The sequence below is a fragment of the Hyperolius riggenbachi genome, chromosome 1 (assembly GCF_040937935.1).
Source record: "Hyperolius riggenbachi isolate aHypRig1 chromosome 1, aHypRig1.pri, whole genome shotgun sequence".
Lineage (NCBI taxonomy): Eukaryota > Metazoa > Chordata > Amphibia > Anura > Hyperoliidae > Hyperolius > Hyperolius riggenbachi.
In genome coordinates, this window is record NC_090646.1 from 482,187,391 (window position 1) to 482,211,185 (window position 23,795).

The following is a 23,795-nucleotide window of genomic DNA, read 5'->3' on the forward strand; positions in this document are numbered from 1 at the left end:
TTGAATTGGAGCTCCGGATTCGACTTTTAGCTGTGATTACATGTAGAATCCGCGGTCATGGCCGTGATCACGGATGTGACTTTAAAATTAATAGCAAAGCCCCCATACTTGCTGCAATCATCAAAATTGCATGGATTATAAAGGTGATCGGTGACTACAACTTAAAACATTTTTTTTTAAAAAGACCTAATCGTTTTTAAGAAAATCGATTTTAAAGTTTCAAATTAAAAAAGTATTTGTGATTAAAAATCACCAAAACCCACTGACTAGCGGTTAATAGCAAAGCCCCCTTACATGGTAGAAACACCAAATTTGCCAGATATGTTAAGAAGAATAGTGGGAACAAGAGGAAAAAAAAATTCCAAAAGACCTTATAGTTTTTGAGTAAATTGATTTTAAAGTTTCAAAGAAAATTTCAAAGGAAAAAAGTATACAGAATACTTGGAATAACGGCTGAATTCATGATTGACTTCCGTGATCGATTCCCGATCACAGATTCTGATCACAATGTTGGATAGAGAAAAATGCCGTAATCATGGATTGTATCCGAGCAACATTGCTAAATGGTGGTTTACAATGTGATATACAGTATGGTAGAGGAGGATATAGGCTTATCTTTAAATGAGGGATGGTGATGACTGTCAGTACCAGTAAATATGTCTCATTTAATGGTACAGACAAATAAACAGCCTAGTTAAAATGTTGTCATAAAGTTTTGTTGAGAAATAGGTGCTTGCATTGAGCTTATTGCACAGTCCCACTAGTTTCACGTAGGTGAGGTAGTATTTGCTATGTGGTGGCACACTGTGTGATTATGGTGTAGCAAATAAACTATTCTTTGGACAAGGGACTATGCTGACTGTCAGTCCCAGTAAGTATATGGCAATTTGCATAACTGAAGAGTGAAACTACATTACTGTTTTTAACTTAACCAAACTGTATTACTTTATAACCGATAATTAAGATGATTAAGATCCTGTGGCTGATATCCTATTACCTTTTCTCCTGAGTTCTATCCAAACAGATATTTTTAAATGTTACCAGTAAAATACATTCAAAGCTCCTACCATGTAAGAAAATTCTCAAAATAAGTAATATAAAATATATTAGAATGGCTACAATTCTATACGTGTACCATATAGTTTATTATACTCCTGGGTTTAGTACATATTGCATCAGCATGTATCACTGTGCTACTGGAGGTTATGATAAACTCACCTTTAGATCTGGAACAACTCTGGTGGTTAGACCTGGTAAGTTTTGCAGGAAACAAAAAATAATGAGCTAATATGATGAGTTAATCAATCCAATTCAGTAAGGATGTAATTTAAAATGAAAAATAATACTTACGTATAAACATTCATTATGATCTATTGAATACTATTAATTTGATTGTTTTAATTTTTCCATAGAAAAATACTCTCTTTCTAGCCATTGGCTATCTTACTACTCATGCCTAATGTCATTCTAGTACTTTTAAAAGTGGTTAACTGAAATAATCAGATAGGTTGTTGCTTGTCAGGATGAACTGGGTTATCAGTAATCATCAGACATCTGACCCATGATGACAGGCTAGATAGGTCCCAGGCAGTACATTCCAGCTATCTCTAATTATTCTTTCCAAAGACCACCTTATGTAATACTAATCTAACAAATACAGTATTATCACCATGAAATACAAAAAAGTTAATTCAGTGTAGAGATTCTTTTGCAAGGGTGAGTACAAAGTGATCATTCACTGAAACATATATGTAGTTTCTGATTTCTTAACAGATTAAGTTTTAATAAATGTTCAAATGGCTGGTGGTTGAAAAGGAAAGGCCAAAACATGTGCAATGACTGCATGTTAAGTGCAATGACTGACTGACTGTCTTTGCCCCATCACCAACGTTATTATTATTTTATCTGTGTTTTAAAACTCCATTCCATCACATTCACAGTGGTGTGTGTACACATTCATGTGGGGTTATTTATTTTATCATTTACTATCAGGAGAGCAGACTGGTCATATCATATAAATGTAGTAATACATAATGGCCCAAATTTGAATGCAGCCCATGCACTAGGTGATCTTTAAAAATAATAATTTAACTATCTGGTTGGAGGAAGTTATATTATGATCATTGTACGTGTAACCACAGACTTAGTGATCATTCTATGAAAGTCACCAACTCCAACTGTAGGGAAAGGACTTGTTAGGATAAAATACGTTTTTGCTGAGAGAAAATTTGCATTTAGGTCTATAACTAAATTGATATTCTCATTACAATATTGGAGTGGATGGTTTTACATTAGACAGCTCACAGTCAAAATTAATGCAAGGAGTTGGGGATACTAAACATAAATAATAGTCTTGATCATAAGGCTAATTCACAGTGGTGTGTTGTGGTGTGGCATGATGGCTGCTTTGTAATGTGGCTTGTAGCACTGCAATGCACCACCTATGCAATGTTCGCAGTGTGGCAAGAATGTTATGGTATAATGGTGTGCATCGTGGTAGCACACTGCATTACTGCAAAATGGGCACGTTACCAGGGACACTAAAGCATATTTTCCTTTGACTGTATGCTTCACTGTACTTCACATACACAGATAACATGTGGCGCCGCTTTCCTGATCCGATGTTACTGCTACTACAGGGAATGCAACAGCCACTGTGAACCTAGCCTGACAGCTTGAAAACTGTGTACAAATATGAAAATATTTTTCTATAGACCCTTTGTGAGGGACAAGGTTCACAAAAGAGGAATAAGCTTGCCAATGCATAATGTTCATAATGCATAGTGACCAAAATTGCTTATTAATAGTGTCAATGTTTATTAAACAAAATGTGCAACAGGCACAACCTCTGGGTGAGCTCAAGATTTACATATAAAGTACACTAGTACTTAATCTTTATCTTAACTTTGCTATTATTGCTTAAATATCAAATAGATGTATAGTACAAATGCCTATTACAACCATATACTGACCCATTTAATACAACATATAACAGAACTATGAACTATCATAGATGTTTAAAAAAAAGTAGAATGGGATGTCTTGAATGTGTGGTTTGCGTACTGGTGTGCGTGACTGTGCTTATACTGGAAATGCCAATAAACTGATCTTTGGCAGTGGGACAAAGGTGGCAGTCCTACCAAGTAAGTAAGATATAATTTTGTTCATTATGTAGTCAATCCACAAGGCTGGCACCACCAGATGTGTAAAACATGACCGGCCGAAGCCCGGGCGACACTCGGCCGAGTGTCGGGCTGCTCCTTCCGCGTATGACGCATGCGCAGTACTGCCAAGCCGGCCGCCGTGATGACGCGAGGCGGCCAGCGCGTGACGTCAGCCGCGTCATACGCGGAAGGAGCAGCCCGACACTCGGCCGAGTGTCGCCCGGGCTTCGGCCGGTCAGCCATTCCGGAGCGGGGACATGGAGAGGAGCCAGGACGCCTTCGTGGGACTTCCCGACCAGCACTGGGCTGGAGAAAGCCCCAGGTGAGTACAACTTTCATTTTTTGGCTGAGTTCAGAGTCCCTTTAAGAATAGCAGATTCAGCTTATTTAAATGTTACCTACAATGCTTAAAAGACTCTTCGTCAACCCTAGTGGCTGGATGGTGTACTGGTTAAGGGCTCTGCCTCTGACATGGGAGACCAGGGTTCGAATCTTGGCTCTGCCTGTTCAGTAAGCCAGTAATTCAGTAAGGAGTTCATTGGGCAAGACTCCCTAACACTGCTACTGCCTACTGAGTGCGCTCTAGTGGCTGCCTCGCAAGCACTTTGAGTCCGACAGGAGAAAGGCGCTATACAAATACTGCCATTATTACCCTTACACTATGAGCCCATTTTATTGATTTTCCTAACATTACAATGCCATCTAAGAGTCATAGTCAATGAGTGATCCTTAATGTTGGCAAAAGTAGGACATAGTATGAGATTGAGCTGAATGATTAACTAAAATGTCAAATATTGCACCCATATATGCCTTGTAGAATAGAAATATATATGGCATAAAGTGTATACACGTAATTAGCTCACAAACAATAATTAATGCTGAGTTGTCAGGAATAAATCTAGTTGCAGGTATCACCATAAACAGAGCTACTTTATGTAATAGGTTATCTTACTGTGCTGCTAGTAGTGGTGGCTGGAAACTGATTTTCGGCACAGGAACCAAGTTGACAGTTTTGCCTAGTAAGTAATGTTTTTCAAAATCTGCTGAGAGTATCAACTGCATATTGATTTCATTTCTTATTTAGAAGTTAAAGAATAGGGAATGGTTAATATGACACTATCTGCTATTATAGAAGCTTTCCCACCCCCCTTTCCATACTCATCCAATACCCAAAAACATTAATGGAAATTACTCCAGACTCAATTGGGTATATTCTAATGTAAAGTAACCTACAGTGAATTTGTGAATAAAGCAATATGATATCTACCATTGCTGAATTGCTTTAGGCAAGCCCTGAGGATGTAGTTCCATTTAGGCTTAATTACATTGTATTCACTTTGAACAAGTATGCAAGACACTAGTTTAGACGTTCCAACAATTTCTATATGCATACTTCTCCAGGTCAATGACCACTAGATAATGAATCCAGGATAATTTCAACAGCTATGGAGCTTGTATGTTTAGAATAATGATGAACGGTGGAGAATTCTATGTTTTGTTAGATTTCAGAATGGTCATATGCACCGTGAAATATGCACCTATAATTAGGAACATACCAATGTTCTTGTTTCTGATCTCAACCTGTCATTCATATCCTTTGGATTTACTGACCCAGAAAGTATTAATGGGTAAGGAGTCTGAGTTTTACCACCTGATAGGAAGACCTGTTGCAGGATCATTATCCACTAATGCTAGCTGCATATGATGAAATTTTAGTAGGATCTAATAAGCGATTTACACTATAATTTTTAAAAAATAGTTTTTCTGAAAAGTAATGCAAATTAGACTTTGAAGATAAAATATTCTATTAGATCCTCTTTAATATTTAAAATAAGTATCTTAACTGATGCAGATTTTAAACAATCAATTTTACAGCCAAACCGATCCTTTCTGCCCAGGGGGAATTAACTCTCTATATTTTTTGCAACTGGCCTTATTTCAGATCAAAATATGATTTGTTAAAAATATCTCCTTGTGTAGGAAGATCAGACAATTTGCATTTGCCAGATGGGTTCCTAGTATACCCAATTAAGTTGTGAGCAACCAGTAGAATTTTAACTCTTTATTTTTAATTGATTTGTAAACTATTCAGTATACACAATTAGGTAATTCTAAAAAGTAAGAAAATAATTCAGTTTAACTTTCCTTTGGACTAGGGTGAAATTATATAAATTTTAGTCTAGCCCATATTGTATGAGCATGTATCATTGTGCTACTACAAGCTATGGGAAACTCATCTTTGGGTCTGGAACAAAACTGATGGTTAGACCTGGTAAGTTTCTTCTTAAAGGAGCCATCAGGCGATAATATATACCCCCATTTACTTACCTGGGGCTTCCTCCAGCCTCTTGCATTTGACATGTCCCACACTGACAGCTCTGTTTGCAGCCACCGGCTGGGGTCCCCGCTGACCTCCTCTACTGCACCTCTGCGAGCGCCGCTGTCAATTAAATCCACGTTGTCCGCAGTGTACTGGTTGGCCTCTGCACCCCAGGCCGGCGACTGGGAGCGGAGCTGTGGCATGGGACATGTCAGCTGCAAGGGGCTGGAGGAAGCCCCAGGTAAGTAAATGGGGGTATATATTATTGCCTGATGACTCATTTAAGAAAGCAATTCCTTTGATCTATTTCAAAAATTCTTCTGAGTATTTTCTTGCCCACTGAAGGCATTTTATTGATAAGGTGTGAAAATCCACCTAGGAGAAAAAATGAATTGGATCGAGCTCTTAGTGAATAAACTGATGAGTAATATGGTACAATATTTTGCTGCTACTGCATTGTCATTATAATAATGTTAATGATCATATTAAACAAATGTCGTAATAAGAGGGTGGCTTATACTTCAAATCATTATACATTATTAATAATAATATTAGTTATAATAACAATAATTACATATACATATAATAAGACTGGAGCAGATGCAATGGGAGTGATAACAATATATTTCCTCACACAGTGTATATTGTTTTACTTTTTTTTGAATACACTTATTCTTTGTTCTAACTGAATATGCTATGGCCTAAAAATACAGCATTTGATACGTTCAGACTAATAAATGAAAAAGAGATCATTCATCATCATGGATGTTTGCAAAAACAAAAGTGAAGTTCCACAGTGGTTTATGCACCAGAGTGAATGACTGTGCTTATCGTGGAAGCACAGATAAATTGATATTTGGTAGTGGTACAAAGTTGGATGTCCTGCCAAGTAAGTAAGATATAATTTTATTCAGCACTGCATTATTAACACAAATGTTCATATTCAATTGAATGACTTTGTATTGTATATATTAAATTCAGCATAATGTTGGACCTTTTCTGTTTGAAAACTTCACACATTTAGTTTGTAAAATACAGGCATCTGATTTTTGGTACTCTGACTCATAAAATGAGCCCCTCTGTGTTACGATATTGCAGCCTGCAAGCATTGTGTGTTCAAAGGAAAGGTGGAATTAGGGTATTTGTCAGGATACATGTCACTGTGTGCAAATATTGGTATTGGCAAATTAACATTTGGAGCGGGGACCAGGCTGACTATAATCCCCAGTAATTATATATTATTTATTACCCTAAACTTCACAACCAAGGTCATAGTTAATGATCAGGTGAATATATATATATATATATATATATATATATATATATATATATATATATATATATATATATATATTCATCTACTGTATATCCCTTCAACTTAATTAGTTGGACCTAGCTATGAGCTGTCTATAGATATTTGTATGTCAACCCATACAGAAAAATAGCAAATGTATGTAAATATGGAACAAAGTAACTGAATTAAATATAAATTATAATTATTATAAAATGTAGATTATAGCTCATGATACAATTATATGTGTATCTACTTTTGCAAGACGCCCTATCAACTCTTGCTTGTCTCTAATGGCTGTACCTTTATCTTTACTGTAATAAGATTTATCACTGTGCTTCTGGATCCAAATTGGTGTTTGGATCAGGGACCAAACTATATGTCCAACCGAGTAAGTCATTACATATATTGTATGTTTATTACACTCCTGATTCTGGGAGATATTTATAGCTATTTTGATTAACATAGCAAATGCAAAAAGAGTACACCACATAAATGTTGTTATAGAAATATACTGTATACAAACATACACAAAATATTGATACAGAGAAATAATACACATATACATGAAATATATAGCAAATAACAACATATGCCTATGGTTATGGCCTATATTGAATAGTAATTTACTTAGACCAAAACATATTTTGTGGGCATTATTAATGGAACATTCACGCCACACCGTGTGGCCCTTCATTTATTTGTTTTATAAAATAATTGAAATGGGCACAATAATAAATCTGTTGTTATGGTTGTATGTATTTAACAATTTATATATTGGTCCTGATCCCAACCTTAGAATTTAGGGTCACTCTGTAGGTCCTATTTTTGCACTGGTTTATAACACTGTGATGGTTGGGGATCAGGGGACAAGCTCATCTTTGGAACAGGTACCCGACTACTGGTGACAACAAGTAAGAACTTTAAAGAGTGATTTACTATAATTTATTTTTGAGTCCAAGTTCACTAGACTAATGAAAAAGAGGTATGGTTAGTCATGGAGCAAATCTGCAGACATCCTATTTCTCAAACTAATAAACATTTCATTAGGTAATTTTAATGGCATAGCTTTCTTGCAAGTGGTTCTGATCCAGTTGTGTAACATGCTTCTAGAAGAGACTTATTTCAAAAGCTTCCTACAGCTCATATCAGTGGTTCTGACTCAAAGCGTTTGAACCAGATAATGTAAAAGGTGATATCCACCTATGGCTAGGCAGTAAAATTGGAAACCAGTGCTAGTGACTAGGTTTCTATAGAATATAGCTATATTTGAGAACCACAACAATGTACAGATTTCAACCAACCTATAGCATTCATTAGATAATTCTAGTGCCTGCTATTCTTCCCAGCAGGATTAGCTGAAGTGGCCTGGGAAGAGCTGTACAGACATTAGACTGTAGCCCAGTCTGACCACAAATGCCTGGGTGGAATAATGCCCTATCTGCATAATCTTTATTATTAAAGTCAATGTAGGTTAGTAGGTATGTTCGTACCTATATTATTGTAAATCAAGAGGCATGGAACAAATTATTAAGAGTTCAAATCTTACCAGATAGTAGTCTATGCCAATTTTGTTAAGCTCTTTATCACAGTGCAAATAATTATGACAAAGTTACATTTGGACATGGAACAAAGCTTTTGGTGATACCTGGTGAGTCTATTTCCACGAAGCCCGAATATGGGCCGAATCTGCAGTGTTTCCCTGCATGCAAGCTGCACAATGAAACGCTGCCTATCTACTACATGGCCTGCTGTCCAGATCACACTTTGCTGCAAATCTGGACAGCATGTTCCATAAATCTGAAACATTATAGCCGTACATGGCACGCAGCAGAACGGGAGCCGAGGCCGAATTGGATATGGCCGCGGCTGACAGTGGAAATAATCCCTTAACCTTTAGAACAAACAAGATAATAGATTGACATTATTTTATATTTTGCCAATTTAAGAATGCAATTCATGACATTTGCAGGATTTCTACATGCAACTATTGAGATTTCTCAAAGTGCAGTAAAATTAATCTGTGGTCACATCAAAGATCCAAACATGCTGAGAAGTCCCTATCCCTATTTTGGGGTTCTCTGGCACTGTTGCATGGTTAAAGTAAAAACAGGCTCATTCCTCTACATTTCACTTTACAACCCCTCCAGTAAACCCCTTCCACTCCATACTTTAATCTGTTTCATTAGTTGAATGTTTATGTTATATATTTACAGTATACTGTATCTGGTATGTGTTGATACTGTTAACAGTGAGAATCATCATGTGGTTTCCAATCCAACTGATAAATAATGGGTGCATATTTTGAATAATTTTGTATACAAACTCTGATAATAGTGTGACAAGCATTACTGCCAAATACCAATACTGTTATACTGGGATGATTAAAAAGAAACATAGCATTCCATGTTTCCAAGTGGTACAATTAGAATTGACATTTACTTGGGCATTTGCACATCTCCAATATGGATCTAAAAGAAGGGTTAGGCAAAACATTGTAGTGAAGAAGGCCTTCACTAATCTCTGCAGATATAGCAGGCAATGGTGTTCTGGATCTCTGAATCAGCCCTGAGAGCTGGAAGGGAGTAGCTGGGGTGGTTGCATGAATGCCGCCTCTGACTGTAAAATAAGATAGATGGATTTCTTTTATCAGATAATAATATCAGACATTTGCAGGGGTAGACACTGGGTACATTAATAGAAAACAATGTCTATTGTACTTTTCTGTGATTTCTATGCTCTGAAAAAAGCATTATAAGGGTGAGATGAGCAACATAGTGAGAAGTGGTAGTGAGTGGGACAATGTATGGTGCATCAGGGCCCAGGACCTCTTCAGCTGTTACTTTTACATACTTTTTTGTAAGATGCTATTTAGGTGCATCAATTAGTAACCTTTTAATGAGTTTGCAGTGATTGCTTCCCTTATAAATCTGTGAAATGGGGGGACACATGTGCTCTAGTTCCTTGGAGCTAATGAACACCAGCCCTGAACACCAGCCCACCACCTAGTATCAGATGGCATGTTTTAGTGTGTGTTTGTAGTACTGTGTGATTATAGTAATACTGGTAAACTAATTTTTGGTTCTGGGACAAGAGCGATAGTAAAGCCTGGTATGTATTTATCTTGGATATTGGCTGTTTTCATGTGCAATGAAGTACCCTAACAATTTATTTGCCATATTCTCCACTTATTTTTGCTGTTTGCTATGTTGAACAATCAGCGTAATTTGTCACATGTGTAATATATTACGTATTATTATTATTATGCAGTCACAGAAATAGAAATGGGGTACATTTCTAACATCATACAGAAAAAAAGGTAACTTGCCAGTTAGGAATAAAAGTGGATATTATGTCGCACAGAGACAATGTCAACATCTGAGTCCTTATAAACTTACTACTCCATATTCAGCAATTATGGCAAGAAAATAGTAAGGAAATGATTAACTATGTATCACTCATACCTTGTCTGCATTTTGTAAGGAAGCATAACACTGTGAGCATGAGGGTGTAAGAAAACTAATATTTGCAAAAGGAACTACTCTGTCTATTACTCTGAGTAAGTTTTGCAGTTGTTGCATTTTCCTCTGTACCTCTCGGTGTTACAAGCCCTACTCCATAGAGCCAAATTAATCCATGCCATGCACTGATGAGGATCAAACAATCCGAAACAGTCTGTATGCATGTTGGATTATTATGGCTTTGGACAAATTAACAAAATTACACATCATTGCATTCCAGCGGTTCTGGAGGTGTGTTTAGCTTCTAAGGGCAACAATGGTTAATTTGCATATATTCAGCAGTGATGCACTGGGAGACATCTCAAGCTCGCTCCAACCTGAATTATCGCAAAAGTCTTTCTGTTTTAAGAAAGCAAACTCTTGTTTTCTTTTAGCAGTCAATGTATCTTCGAGTGCTTTGTCTTTTCCTTTGTGCATTACACCAATTAGATATTAATTATATATATATATATATACATATATATTAATATATATTTATATATATATATATATATATATATATATATATATATATATATATATATCATAACATGCAAATCCCTACAAGATGTGATGCTCCATGCAAAGCAAAAAAAAATATTTGGCAATTGTCCAACAAATAACAATGAAATAATTTTGCATGGATTTATCACAATTGTGTATCCCCTAGACTTTTCATACAAAATGATTCTGAGATTTGAATATCTATCCGGCTCCAGGCCTACAGTTTATACTATATTGAAAAGCACTGTGAATTGTCACTAGGGCAAGTAAACTGACATTTAGCAAAGGGTACTGCACAACCAACATTGATAAGTATGCAGTAATAAAATATATATTTATTCAGTGCATATTTAATTACAAGTTATAAATTACATAGCAGGATTACCACCACATACCCGTATACTAAATTGTAGATCACTGTGGCACACTTAAAAATATGATGGTAACCTTATGCTTCTTTATATGGTGATGTTGACATTTATGCCTCATGTTGAGTGTGGAATAAATAAAAGAGAAGAAAATAATACAGTATTAAAAGGACTATAATTTGCTTAGTTTGGTTATTAAGCAGATATATGTAGTATAAGCTGGTCATATATCACCAATTACAGCATTTTGGAATACGATGATTCTCCAGAAATATATAAATAGTAATAATACAATCTTGATATAATTCCTTGTCCAGTATTACCATTAGCATGTAGTATGAGTATGTAGTACTTATTGACGTTACTCAAAATAATCTCAATTTGTGGATATTTATATTACATAGCAGTCATAACATTTTACAAGATTGTAGAGTCATGGTTGTGTACTGTATGACAAGCTTTACACAGATGCACTGACAACGTTGAACAGAATGGTGAGATTGAATGTTTTCTCTTGTTTTATTTGCAGAAACAACACGAGAGGTGCCATTTGTATACAAACTGAAGTCTAAGCAAACTGAAGAAGGCCTGCCAAACTCTGTGTGTCTTATCACTGATGTCCCAAGCCCTGACAAACTTTCAAAAGTAGATAAAATAGACAAGAATAACACTGCTGTGCTGGACAAGTCTGATGGAAATACTTGGAGATACAGTACAGTCACATGGAATAATGCAAACCCCTCTAATGACCCCGAGTGTAATGTGGAATATAATGGAAAACGAGTATTACCAGAATCTGACACAGGTAAATGCATAACATTTTTCTGTTTCCAAATAAGAGTTCATGAAATATTTGTTTTTGAATTATAGAATTTGTATTAATAGTTCACTAGAATCAGAATCAGATTTTTTTTCCAAGTGCAAAGGGTTTCTATCTGAAAATGTTCTTGGCACAGACAAGTTCAGTGATGCAAATTGACAGACAGTAATAAGATAAAGTCCAGCACTCGAGAGTAACTGTACATAGGGTGCATACATACATACACACACAAATATGGATGGGAGGGCTATGAAGGATAGCCTGGATTGAGACGTTGGACTGCTTGGGGGAAGAAAGAGTTCCTGCTTCTGGAGGTACTGGGGAAATGCACCTGTGGTGGTGGCCCGATGGAAGTAGGTTTAGGTAGTGGTTGCCAGTGTGTGAGGGGTCTTTCGCTATCTTGGTTGCCCTGGATCACAGTCTGGAGGAACGGAGGCGATTGAGAGATGGGAGAAGGGTGCCAATAAACCTCTCAGTCAGTTGTTTAGTGTTTCCATAACAATTTGTGGAACAATCCTCTGAGTTACTGGAGTAATTAAAAAAAATGATTGGAAAAGTCCACAGTTACCATTCTTAAAAAGAGCTAGTAAAAAAAAGCTAATGACCTAGAAGGATCCAATCATAAACAGTGACTGACCTGTAGCAAAATTGTTCATTTATGATTGTGGAACATGATGATAATTGTAGCTGTACACCACAGAGGACAACAGAAATGGCTCCTGCATGTGTTATTGTGCTCCACATCTAACTGTCTTCACAACTTTATGGACATATTATAACAGTTTAGTAGTGAGAAGCTGCCTGTAAACCCTTAAATATATGAGTTATATTAACAACAATTGTGGAATTAGCTATCATTTGTTGTTTTTATCTTTCAGGTGATACTGATGAGAGTTGCAAGTCACTGTCTATTGATGAAAATTTCCACACAAGTAAGTTACGTTTTCATAAATGTGTCTCTGTTATCATAATGCTTCCCACTCATCTAATTCGAGTATACTTCAGCCCAAGGTCAAGCTTAGCATGTTTATATGTTTTTGATGTTACGAGGAATCATTGAATAAATCAGTAAACTGAGAAATGTCAAACAAATCCAGTGATGGGTGTTGTGTACATATTTCCACCCACTTTCGCCAAAGCTGCTAAATGTTGGTGGGTGTATTTCCTCTTTAAATAATGGTGAAGTGTATTCAATACAAAATTGTATAGTGAGTCATTATATTCTTACTTTTTTACAGATCCAAGTTTGAACACACTGTCCCTGCATATGCATGGTTGGAGGCTTCTTACAGCCAAAGCTATTATATTCAATGTAATCATTACTCTACGACTTTGGTCATCTTAAGGTCAGTAACTAGTCAAGGAGGATCTTCCTTACTAAAACATATTTTACATGAATATAGATGCTGAAATGTAACTATAAAGATTAAAGGGCACCTGAAGTTAGAGAGATATGGAGGCTACCACATTTATTTCATTTTCCCCTTGATCTCTTTGACTGCAGTAGTGTGTCAGTTGCTTGATTTTTGTGCTGGGCTTTGGTTATTATTACCTAGCCAAATGTCAGCACCCAATTTAGAAGTTAGAAGTTAGGGTTAGTCAATAGAAGATAGTGTTTAGAGATGTTATATATATTAATTAGAGCTAGAAGGTTAAAATTAGCCATAAGACTGTACACTGTACCTTTTAATTTTGTATGAAGAAACTAGTGATGGGGGGGGGGGCGGTCAGGGAAGAACTTAATATTAGGGGAAGGGGTTTACATGGTGGGGTGGGGGGTTAGGGTTAGGTATTAGGAAGAAGAAAGGTGTTGCTTATCAATACCTTAACCACTTCAGTACCAGCAGCCTCTGCCCCCTTAAAGAGAACCAGAGATGAAGCACCCTCATGTATTTTATTACATTTATCAGTGGGAACATGACAGTAAACACCTACCCTGCTTTTAGTTTCATTGTTATCTGCTTAATTAGTCTATTAGCAACTGTGATAAGAATCCACCGACTATTCAGTCGAGGTTTGACCTGGAATCATTATAGCTGAGTCACTCTTCTGTGGAGTCCTTTCAAGCCCAAGCCTTCCCCCTCCTGGCTTAGATCTTCTGCTTTGCATACTGAGAGCTGTTATGACTGGGAGGGGCTGCTGCTCCTGAGAGAGAAGCTCTGTGGCTGTAATATGATCCCTGTGTGCTCTGTGTGCACTAGATTCTCATAGGAATGAAACTGCAGTTATTATCAGTGACACTTCCTACAGGCAGATCATACCAAAATGAAAGCACATAGATGAAAGGCTGCATTTAGCCTAGATAGCAGCATAGTCTCATATAGCCAAGACAGCACATCCAGAACAACTCATATAACCCGGAAGGAGAAGAGATATGAGCCGGCGGCCATATTTGATTTTTCCTGGAGCAATAATGTATAAAAAAAAAAACTAAAAAAGGCACACCAGAGCGGCAAAATTATCAGGTAGAGCATTTATTCTTTACAAGCTATCAACTGATATGTTTATTTTGTGTGAAACGTTCATCTCTGGTTCCCTTTAAGGACCAGAGGCTGCTGGTACGCTAAAACGCGCATACCAACGAATCGCCACAATAATCTGTTGCTCCCGCTGGTCACGCCACTCTGTCCCCGCCGCAGGCTGCTCTCTCTGCCGTCTCTATGACGACAGAGCGCTGTACGCCGGTCAGGAGACGCTTTCATTGGCTCCTGACCCTGTCACTCAATGTAAGCCAATGGGATTGGCTTATAGTAATGGCAGGGCCAGGAGCCAATTAAAACAGCTCCTGCCCAACTCACAGTGCTCTGCCATCATAGAGACGGCCGGGCAGCACATTGCGGTGGGTAGAAAGCGGCAAGAGCGGCGGGAACAGTCGGGGGCGCACGGTGAATGGGACGTAGAGTTTACGTCCGGTCAGAACCGCAGCACCACCCGCCAGACGTAGATTTAAACTGCGTCGGTCCGAAAGGAGTTAAAATGGAAAAGCACCAAAAACCCAGATATAAGTTGTTCTTCACAAACATGATGGTGTTATTCTGACATTACTGTAGCCAAATAGATCAGCGGGGTTGCCAGGCAACTGGTATTGTTTAAAAGGAATATGGAAGACTCCATATTCTTCTAACTACAGTTGTCCTTTAAATTGAACTGTATGCATTTTTTAGGAGTACATAGGGAGGGAAGAGCAAAATGAGCGTGTTTCTGAACGTTCTGCTATATTGTAAATATTTCCTCAGGTGAGGCATTTCCACATGCACATTACAGTGCATTGAAGCACTGACATAATTGGCCGTATCACAATAAAATGTGGTGGGAAACGGTGTGCTTTGTGCGATACAATGTTTCAAGCTGCTTTACATCACAATGCGTGGGAGCACATAGCTGTACTGTGAATGGTAACATGAAATTCTATGGACAATGCAGATTGCACACTATGGGCTTGATTCACTAAGACAAATAGCATGCCTTATCTGAGTTAATACGCCTTATCAGAGATGACACTCCTTATCAGAGATAACATGCCTTATCAAAGTTAACATGCCTTATCAGAGTAGCATTGCGAGCGCTATGAACTTATGCTTGCTAATTGGCAATGACGAGAGTTCCACTCGTCCTGCCCTGAGCCCCTGCGTGTTCGCAGCGCTTGCTATGCTACTCTGATAAGGCATGTTAACTTTGATAAGGAATGTTATCTCTGATAAGAAGTGTTATCTCTGAAAAGGCGTGTTAACTCGGATAAGGCATGCTATTTGTCAAGCCCTATGTGTGGTGCATCATGGCTGACAGCAGTGCACATAATGTGAATAAGCCTTTATTATAATTTGTATTTTTTGGGGGGCTTTGAGCATGCCATAAAAATGGTCTGCTGCAGAGCTGAGGAAATCTACCTGCTTGCAATGAACAGTGACCATCACAGCAAAAAGCTGCTGCAGGTTATGCCTCAGGAACATCAGAGTTGGTTACTACCACATGGCCAGCATGTGAATTACTTCAGCTCCCTACTAGTGTTGGGCGAACATCTAGATGTTCGGGTTCGGGCCGAACAGGCCGAACATGGCCGCGATGTTCGGGTGTTCGACCCGAACTCCGAACATAATGGAAGTCAATGGGGACCCGAACTTTTGTGGTTTGTAAAGCCTCCTTACATGCCACATACCCCAAATTTACAGGGTATGTGCACCTTGGGAGTGGGTACAAGAGGAAAAAAAAATTAGCAAAAAGAGCTTATAGTTTTTGAGAAAATCGATTTTAAAGTTTCAAAGGGAAAACTGTCTTTTAAATGCGGGAAATGTCTGTTTTCTTTGCACAGGTAACATGTTTTTTGTCGGCATGCAGTCATAAATGTAATACATATAAGAGGTTCCAGGAAAAGGGACCGGTAACGCTAACCCAGCAGCAGCACACGTGATGGAACAGGAGGAGGGTGGCGCAGGAGGAGAAGAAGGCCACGCTTTGTGAGACACAACAACCCCGGCCTTGCATGAGGGCAAGAAGCGTGCGGATAGCAGGCTTTGTACCGCCATGCAGTCATAAATGTAATAAAGATAAGTGGTTCAATAAACAGGGACCACGCGGCAACGCTAACCCAGCAGCAGCAGACGTGATGGAACAGGAGGAGGCGCAGGAGGAGAAGGCCACGCTTTGTGAGACACAACAACCCAGGCCTTGCATGAGGGCAAGAAGCGTGCGGATAGCATGCTTTGTACCGCCATGCAGTCATAAATGTAATAAAGATAAGTGGTTCAATAAACAGGGACCACGCGGCAACGCTAACCCAGCAGCAGCACACGTGATGGAACAGGAGGAGGGTGGCGCAGGAGGAGAAGAAGGCCACGCTTTGTGAGACACAACAACCCCGGCCTTGCATGAGGGCAAGAAGCGTGCGGATAGCAGGCTTTGTACCGCCATGCAGTCATAAATGTAATAAAGATAAGTGGTTCAATAAACAGGGACCACGCGGCAACGCTAACCCAGCAGCAGCAGACGTGATGGAACAGGAGGAGGCGCAGGAGGAGAAGGCCACGCTTTGTGAGACACAACAACCCAGGCCTTGCATGAGGGCAAGAAGCGTGCGGATAGCATGCTTTGTACCGCCATGCAGTCATAAATGTAATAAAGATAAGTGGTTCAATAAACAGGGACCACGCGGCAACGCTAACCCAGCAGCAGCAGACGTGATGGAACAGGAGCAGGCGCAGGAGGAGAAGGCCACGCTTTGTGAGACACAACAACCCAGGCCTTGCATGAGGGCAAGAAGCGTGCGGATAGCATGCTTTGTACCGCCATGCAGTCATAAATGTAATAAAGATAAGTGGTTCAATAAACAGGGACCACGCGGCAACGCTAACCCAGCAGCAGCAGACGTGATGGAACAGGAGCAGGCGCAGGAGGAGAAGGCCACGCTTTGTGAGACACAACAACCCAGGCCTTGCATGTGGACAAAAAGCGTGCGGATATAGCAGCAATGCTTTTTGCCGCCATGCAGTCATAAATGTAATACAGATGAGAGGTTCAATAAACAGGGCCCGGAAACGCAACACCATCCCAGATGTTCATTGGTCATGTTACTTGGTTGGGGTCCTGGAGTGTTGCGTAGTCATTTCCAATCCAGGATTGATTCATTTTAATTTGAGTCAGACGGTCTGCATTTTCTGTAGAGAGGCGGATACGCCGATCTGTGACGATGCCTCCGGCAGCACTGAAACAGCGTTCCGACATAACGCTGGCTGCCGGGCAAGCCAGCACCTCTATTGCGTACATTGCCAGTTCGTGCCAGGTGTCTAGCTTCGATACCCAATAGTTGAAGGGTGCAGATGGATGGTTCGACACAGCTACGCCATCTGACATGTAGTCCTTGACCATCTTCTCCAGGCGATCGGTGTTGGAGGTGGATCTGCACGCTTGCTGTTCAGTGGGCTGCGGCTGCATGGGTGTCAGAAAATTTTCCCACTCCAAGGACACTGCCGATACCATTCCCTTTTGGGTACTAGCTGCGGCTTGCGTTGTTTGCTGCCCTCCTGGTCGTCCTGGGTTTGCGGAAGTCAGTCTGTCTGCGTACAACTGGCTAGAGGAGGGGGAGGATGTCAATCTCCTCTCTAAAGTCTCCACAAGGGCCTGCTGGTATTCTTCCATTTTGACCTGTCTGACTCTTTCTTCAAGCAGTTTTGGAACATTGTGTTTGTACCGTGGATCCAGAAGGGTATAAACCCAGTAATTGGTGTTGTCCAGAATGCGCACAATGCGTGGGTCACGTTCAATGCAGTCTAGCATGAATTGAGCCATGTGTGCCAGAGTCCTACCAGAATCCTCATCATCCTCTTGTGAGCGTTGTGATAGTTGTTGTGATGCATCATAGTCGTCACCTTCCTCCTGGTCTGCTTCTGCTGACCATTCGCGTTGAATTGTGGAAGTCCAACGTGCACCGCTCTGGCCCTCGTCAGTGGTGGCATGAAATTCCTGCTCCAACTCCAGCTGTTCCTCCTCCTCTTCTTCGTCATAGCTGCTGGGGCCAGCGTTCCCTGAGGCGGATGGCCTGATGTTGGTACCATCACGCTGATCGTTTTCTCCTTCAGATTCCCCCAGTTGCATCATGACAGCTGTTTCCTTGATTTTTAACATCGACCTCTTCAGTAAACACAGCAGTGGTATGGTAATGCTGACTGAAGAGTTGTCACTGCTCACAAGCAACGTGGATTGCTCAAAATTTTGGAGGACTTGGCAGAGGTCCAACATGTTGGCCCAATCGGATCCACAGAAGCTTGGCAGCTGGCCGGATGCGCCTCGGTACTGCGCCGTCATGTACTGGACCACTGCACTCTTCTGCTCGCAAAAGCGGGCTAGCATGTGCAGCGTAGAATTCCAGCGCGTAGGGACATCACACAGCAAGCGATGGTGGGGGAGATTGAAGCGCTCCTGCATCTTGGCGAGTGCCCCCGAAGCAGTACTGGAATTTCTACAATGTTTGGACACTCGACGCACCTTCAACAGCAGATCGGGCACGCCTGGGTATGTCCTCAGGAACCGCTGAACTACTAGGTTCATCACGTGCGCCAGGCAAGGGATGTGTGTCAGCTTAGCCAACCTTAAAGCGCGAATGAGATTACTCCCATTATCACACACAACCATGCCCGGTTTCAGGTCCAGCGGTGCCAGCCACAAATCCGTCTGTTCCTTTATTCCCCTCCAAATTTCCTCCCCTGTGTGCTGCTTATCCCCAAGGCAGATTAGCTTCAGCAACGCTTGCTGACGCATGCCAACAGCTGTGCTGCACTGCTTCCACGATCCTACTGCTGCTGGGTTAGCGTTTCCGGATGAGGTACAGCTTTGAGATGCGTTGGAGGAGAAGGAGTCAGAGAGGTAGGTGCTGCTGTTGTTATCCAGTGGGAGGGACGGCGGTGCAGCTGTTTGTGGCGTGGGCAACACCCGTGCCGTAGCAGGTGAGGAATCGCTGCCAGGCTCCACAAGGTTCACCCAGTGCGCGGTAAGGGAGATGTATCGACCCTGGCCGAACGCACTCGTCCAGGTGTCAGTGGTGAGGTGAACCTTGCAGGCAACGGCATTCTTCAAGCTTCGGGTTATTTTGCTGACCACGTGCTCATGCAACTCAGGCACTGCAGAGCGTGCAAAGTGGTAGCGGCTGGGAACCACGTAACGTGGGATGGCCACTGACATCATGCCCTTGAAGCTGTTTGTCTCCACCAATCGATATGGCAGCATTTCGCAGGCCAGAAGCTTGGCTATGCTGGCTGTTACTGCCACGGCCCGGGGGTCATTTGCTGGCAATTTCCTCTTGCGCTCAAACATCTCCGACACAGACAACTGAACCGTAGCGCTGCACACGGAAGGGCTGTTGGTTGTTGTGTTTGATGAACACTGGGAGACCTCAAGAGCACTACTCCGGAAAGTGACAGTGTCAGCGTCGTCTGATGTTTGTGAATGTTGTGAACCACGCAATGGCTGGGCTACTGCTGCTGCTGAGGCGGGTCTGGTGAACCCAAGGGAGGCAGTGTTGTTTCTGGTACCCTGTCCTGACGCGTTTGCCCAAAGAGTGGGATGTTTGGATAGCATGTGACGGCTCATGCTGGTGGTGGAGAGGTTGTTAATATTTTTCCCCCTGCTCAGGCGGGTCTTGCACACCTTGCAAATCGCCATGGTAACATCCTCAGTGCAGTCTTCAAAGAAAGCCCAGACTTTGGAGCACCTGCCTCCTTGCTGGCGATTTCTGTTTGCTCCTCTTTTGCCTCTCACTTGAACTTCCACGCTTGTGGTGCCTGAAATTGCGCGCCGCCTACCTTGTGGCACAAGGCGAACTCGTGCAGCAGTGTGTTCTTCAACAGACTCATCTGTGCTGCTGCTACGACGGCGATGTTCTCGTTCACAAACAAAATCTGGGTCTCTGTCCACATTGTCCATACCCTCCTCTTCCATCTCCTCAAACTCGTCATATGTCATTGTGGGCCACCGCCGTGGAGTAGAGCTCCCCACAACAACCTCTGCGCAGCACACTCCAACGTCGTCTTCCAGATCTTGTCGGCCGACCTCCTGCAATTGCAACCCCTCCTGCCCAAATTGCTCTGGGATTTGGGTTTCCGAGTCCTCTTCGGACTCGCCTTGTATTTCAGTGCGCGGTGCATTTCCCACAGTTAACGGTTGTGAATCCAGGCACAACATTTCTGGCTGTTCCTCCATTGACCTTTGAAAGGTGGAAGTTTGTTGGGCTGGGAATAGCTCCTGCGAATACCCCATTGTGTCCTGAGGTAATTCATCGGACTGGTTATCTGGCAGTTGTGTGCGTGGTGTCGCTGCCGGTTGTGTCAGCTTTGTGCCCACTGGCTCCTTGTAACTGGCTGAGGACTCGGACCTCGTGCGTGATGTGCTGGTGCTGCTTAACCCACTGCTGGACGCTTGAGAGGTCATCCAAGTAATTATCTGGTCCTGTTCTTTTGGATTTGTGAGGGTTGTTGTCCTGGACAACATGGGCGGTATTGAGTGGGTTTTCTTGGGTGCTCCCCTGTGGCCTGTACGTGAACCGTCAGGGGAAACACCTCTTCCCTTGCCCCTCCCTCTTTCACCGGATTTCTTCCTCATTTCACTTATCCTTACAGTACACGCTGACTGGCAGCAGTACAGTGGCAGTACAGAAATGCTATACAGTACCACTATTCCCAGCAGCGACACAGAGCACAATGCTATACAGTGACGGGTGAGCGGTGTACCACTATTCCCAGCAGACACAGAACAGTACACAGAATGCTATATAGTGTGGCTGAACGAGCGGTGTACCACTATTCCCAGCAGACACAGAACAGTACACAGAATGCTATATAGTGTGGCTGAACGAGCGGTGTACTACTGTTCCCAGCAGACACAGAACAGTACACAGAATGCTATATAGTGTGGCTGAACGAGCGGTGTACCACTGTTCCCAGCAGACACAGAACAGTACACAGAATGCTATATAGTGTGGCTGAACGAGCGGTGTATTACTGTTCCCAGCAGACACAGAACAGTACACAGAATGCTATATAGTGTGGCTGAACGAGCGGTGTACTACTGTTCCCAGCAGACACAGAACAGTACACAGAATGCTATATAGTGTGGCTGAACGAGCGGTGTACTACTGTTCCCAGCAGACACAGAACAGTACACAGAATGCTATATAGTGTGGCTGAACGAGCGGTGTACTACTGTTCCCAGCAGAATCAGAGTGGCAGTAAACAATGGTATATAGTCTGGCTGAGCGGTGTACACAGAGTGTCAGTAAACAATGGTATATAGTCTGGCTGAGCGGTGTACACACAATGCTATATAGTCTGCTATATAGTGTCAGTAAACAATGGTATATAGTCTGGCTGAACGAGCGGTGTACTACTGTTCCCAGCAGACACAGAACAGTACACAGAATGCTATATAGTGTGGCTGAACGAGCGGTGTACCACTGTTCCCAGCAGACACAGAACAGTACACAGAATGCTATATAGTGTGGCTGAACGAGCGGTGTACCACTGTTCCCAGCAGACACAGAACAGTACACAGAATGCTATATAGTGTGGCTGAACGAGCGGTGTACTACTGTTCCCAGCAGACACAGAACAGTACACAGAATGCTATATAGTGTGGCTGAACGAGCGGTGTACTACTGTTCCCAGCAGACACAGAACAGTACACAGAATGCTATATAGTGTGGCTGAACGAGCGGTGTACTACTGTTCCCAGCAGACACAGAACAGTACACAGAATGCTATATAGTGTGGCTGAACGAGCGGTGTACTACTGTTCCCAGCAGACACAGAACAGTACACAGAATGCTATATAGTGTGGCTGAACGAGCGGTGTACTACTGTTCCCAGCAGACACAGAACAGTACACAGAATGCTATATAGTGTGGCTGAACGAGCGGTGTACTACTGTTCCCAGCAGACACAGAACAGTACACAGAATGCTATATAGTGTGGCTGAACGAGCGGTGTACTACTGTTCCCAGCAGCGACACACAATGACTGGGGGGGACCCTGGCTAGCGTGGCTGGAGCGCGAACTACCCTGCCTGCCTACCCAAAGCTAAACCCACAGACAAATGGCGGAGATATGACGTGGTTCGGGTATTTATTTACCCGAACCACGTGACAGTTCGGCCAATCAGAGCGCGTTCGGGTCCGAACCACGTGACCCGTTCGGCCAATCACAGCGCTAGCCGAACGTTCGGGGAACGTTCGGCCATGCGCTCTTAGTTCGGCCATATGGCCGAACGGTTTGGCCGAGCACCGTCAGGTGTTCGGCCGAACTCGAACATCACCCGAACAGGGTGATGTTCTGCAGAACCCGAACAGTGGCGAACACTGTTCGCCCAACACTACTCCCTACCAGCCTACTTCAACCCTCACTTACCACATATTTTTACTTTAAGTGTAACCAGTCATCTTTCTGCATTATTTAAATAATATATCTCTTTTCATTAACAGGAAGTGATGTGTAGGAGAAGGAGAATAGCTATACATGCTTACATGTGGACCATCAGCGCTTATCAGTCTCAGCATACCACTTACACTGTGTTCTCTTTAAGTGCATAAAAAGTGAATAAAAATAAAATGCTGAAGCACAAACCTTCCCTTCCTGCCAAAGAGGTTTCACTTCACACATGTTGTGCTGCCTGCAATTAGGACTGTACATCAAGAATTACTTTTGATATGTACTAAACTATTTGTTAAAAAAATTCTCTAAAAAAATCTTGTGACACAACATATTTGAAAATATTTTCATCTATTTGGAATTTTTTTTTTCATTTGTATGTTTTTCTTATATTTACTCATTCAAGATATGCTAGTTTATACTATACTAATGTTATACATTTCATACAACTATTACATTTTAAATTATGATGTATCAGTTTAAAAAGTATTTTTACCTATACGGACAGTATGATGTAACCTGCTAGTTTTATAATTTGCTTGACTTAAATGAATGTTATATGTATATTTGTGCTATTATATATGTTACATTTGTACAATCTGAACATAGTTTTTGAAGAATAAATGATAATACAAGGAAAAATGAATAAATGTTATATTTTAAAAATGACCATACATGTTTATTATTACTTTTTGTCTAATTCTATTTAAATGCAGCAAACAAAAATGATGATAGCCGACAAGTATTCATAAAGCATTTCCCATTATGTTGACCATATATGTGACTATATGACTGGGGAGTCTCTGGACAATCTTTCCAACAGCTGGGTGGTATAAGGCTGTCAGTTCAAGGCAAATACACAGCTCATATCCCAAACATACCAAGATGGTGCTGAACAAGGCAGGATTTATACTTTCTGTG

The 23,795-nt window shown here is 41.3% G+C and overlaps 1 gene segment (V, D, J or C); it reads left to right on the forward strand.

Moving 5' to 3' along the window:
• Positions 1-23,351, forward strand: part of LOC137521920 (T cell receptor alpha chain constant-like) — a 38,627-nt gene extending 15,276 nt beyond the window's left edge. Inside the window, 4 exon segments of the C gene segment in view lie at positions 11,677-11,952; positions 12,846-12,899; positions 13,206-13,313; positions 22,928-23,351. Coding sequence covers positions 11,677-11,952; positions 12,846-12,899; positions 13,206-13,312 — 437 coding nt within the window.
• Positions 23,352-23,795: the final 444 nt, after the last annotated feature.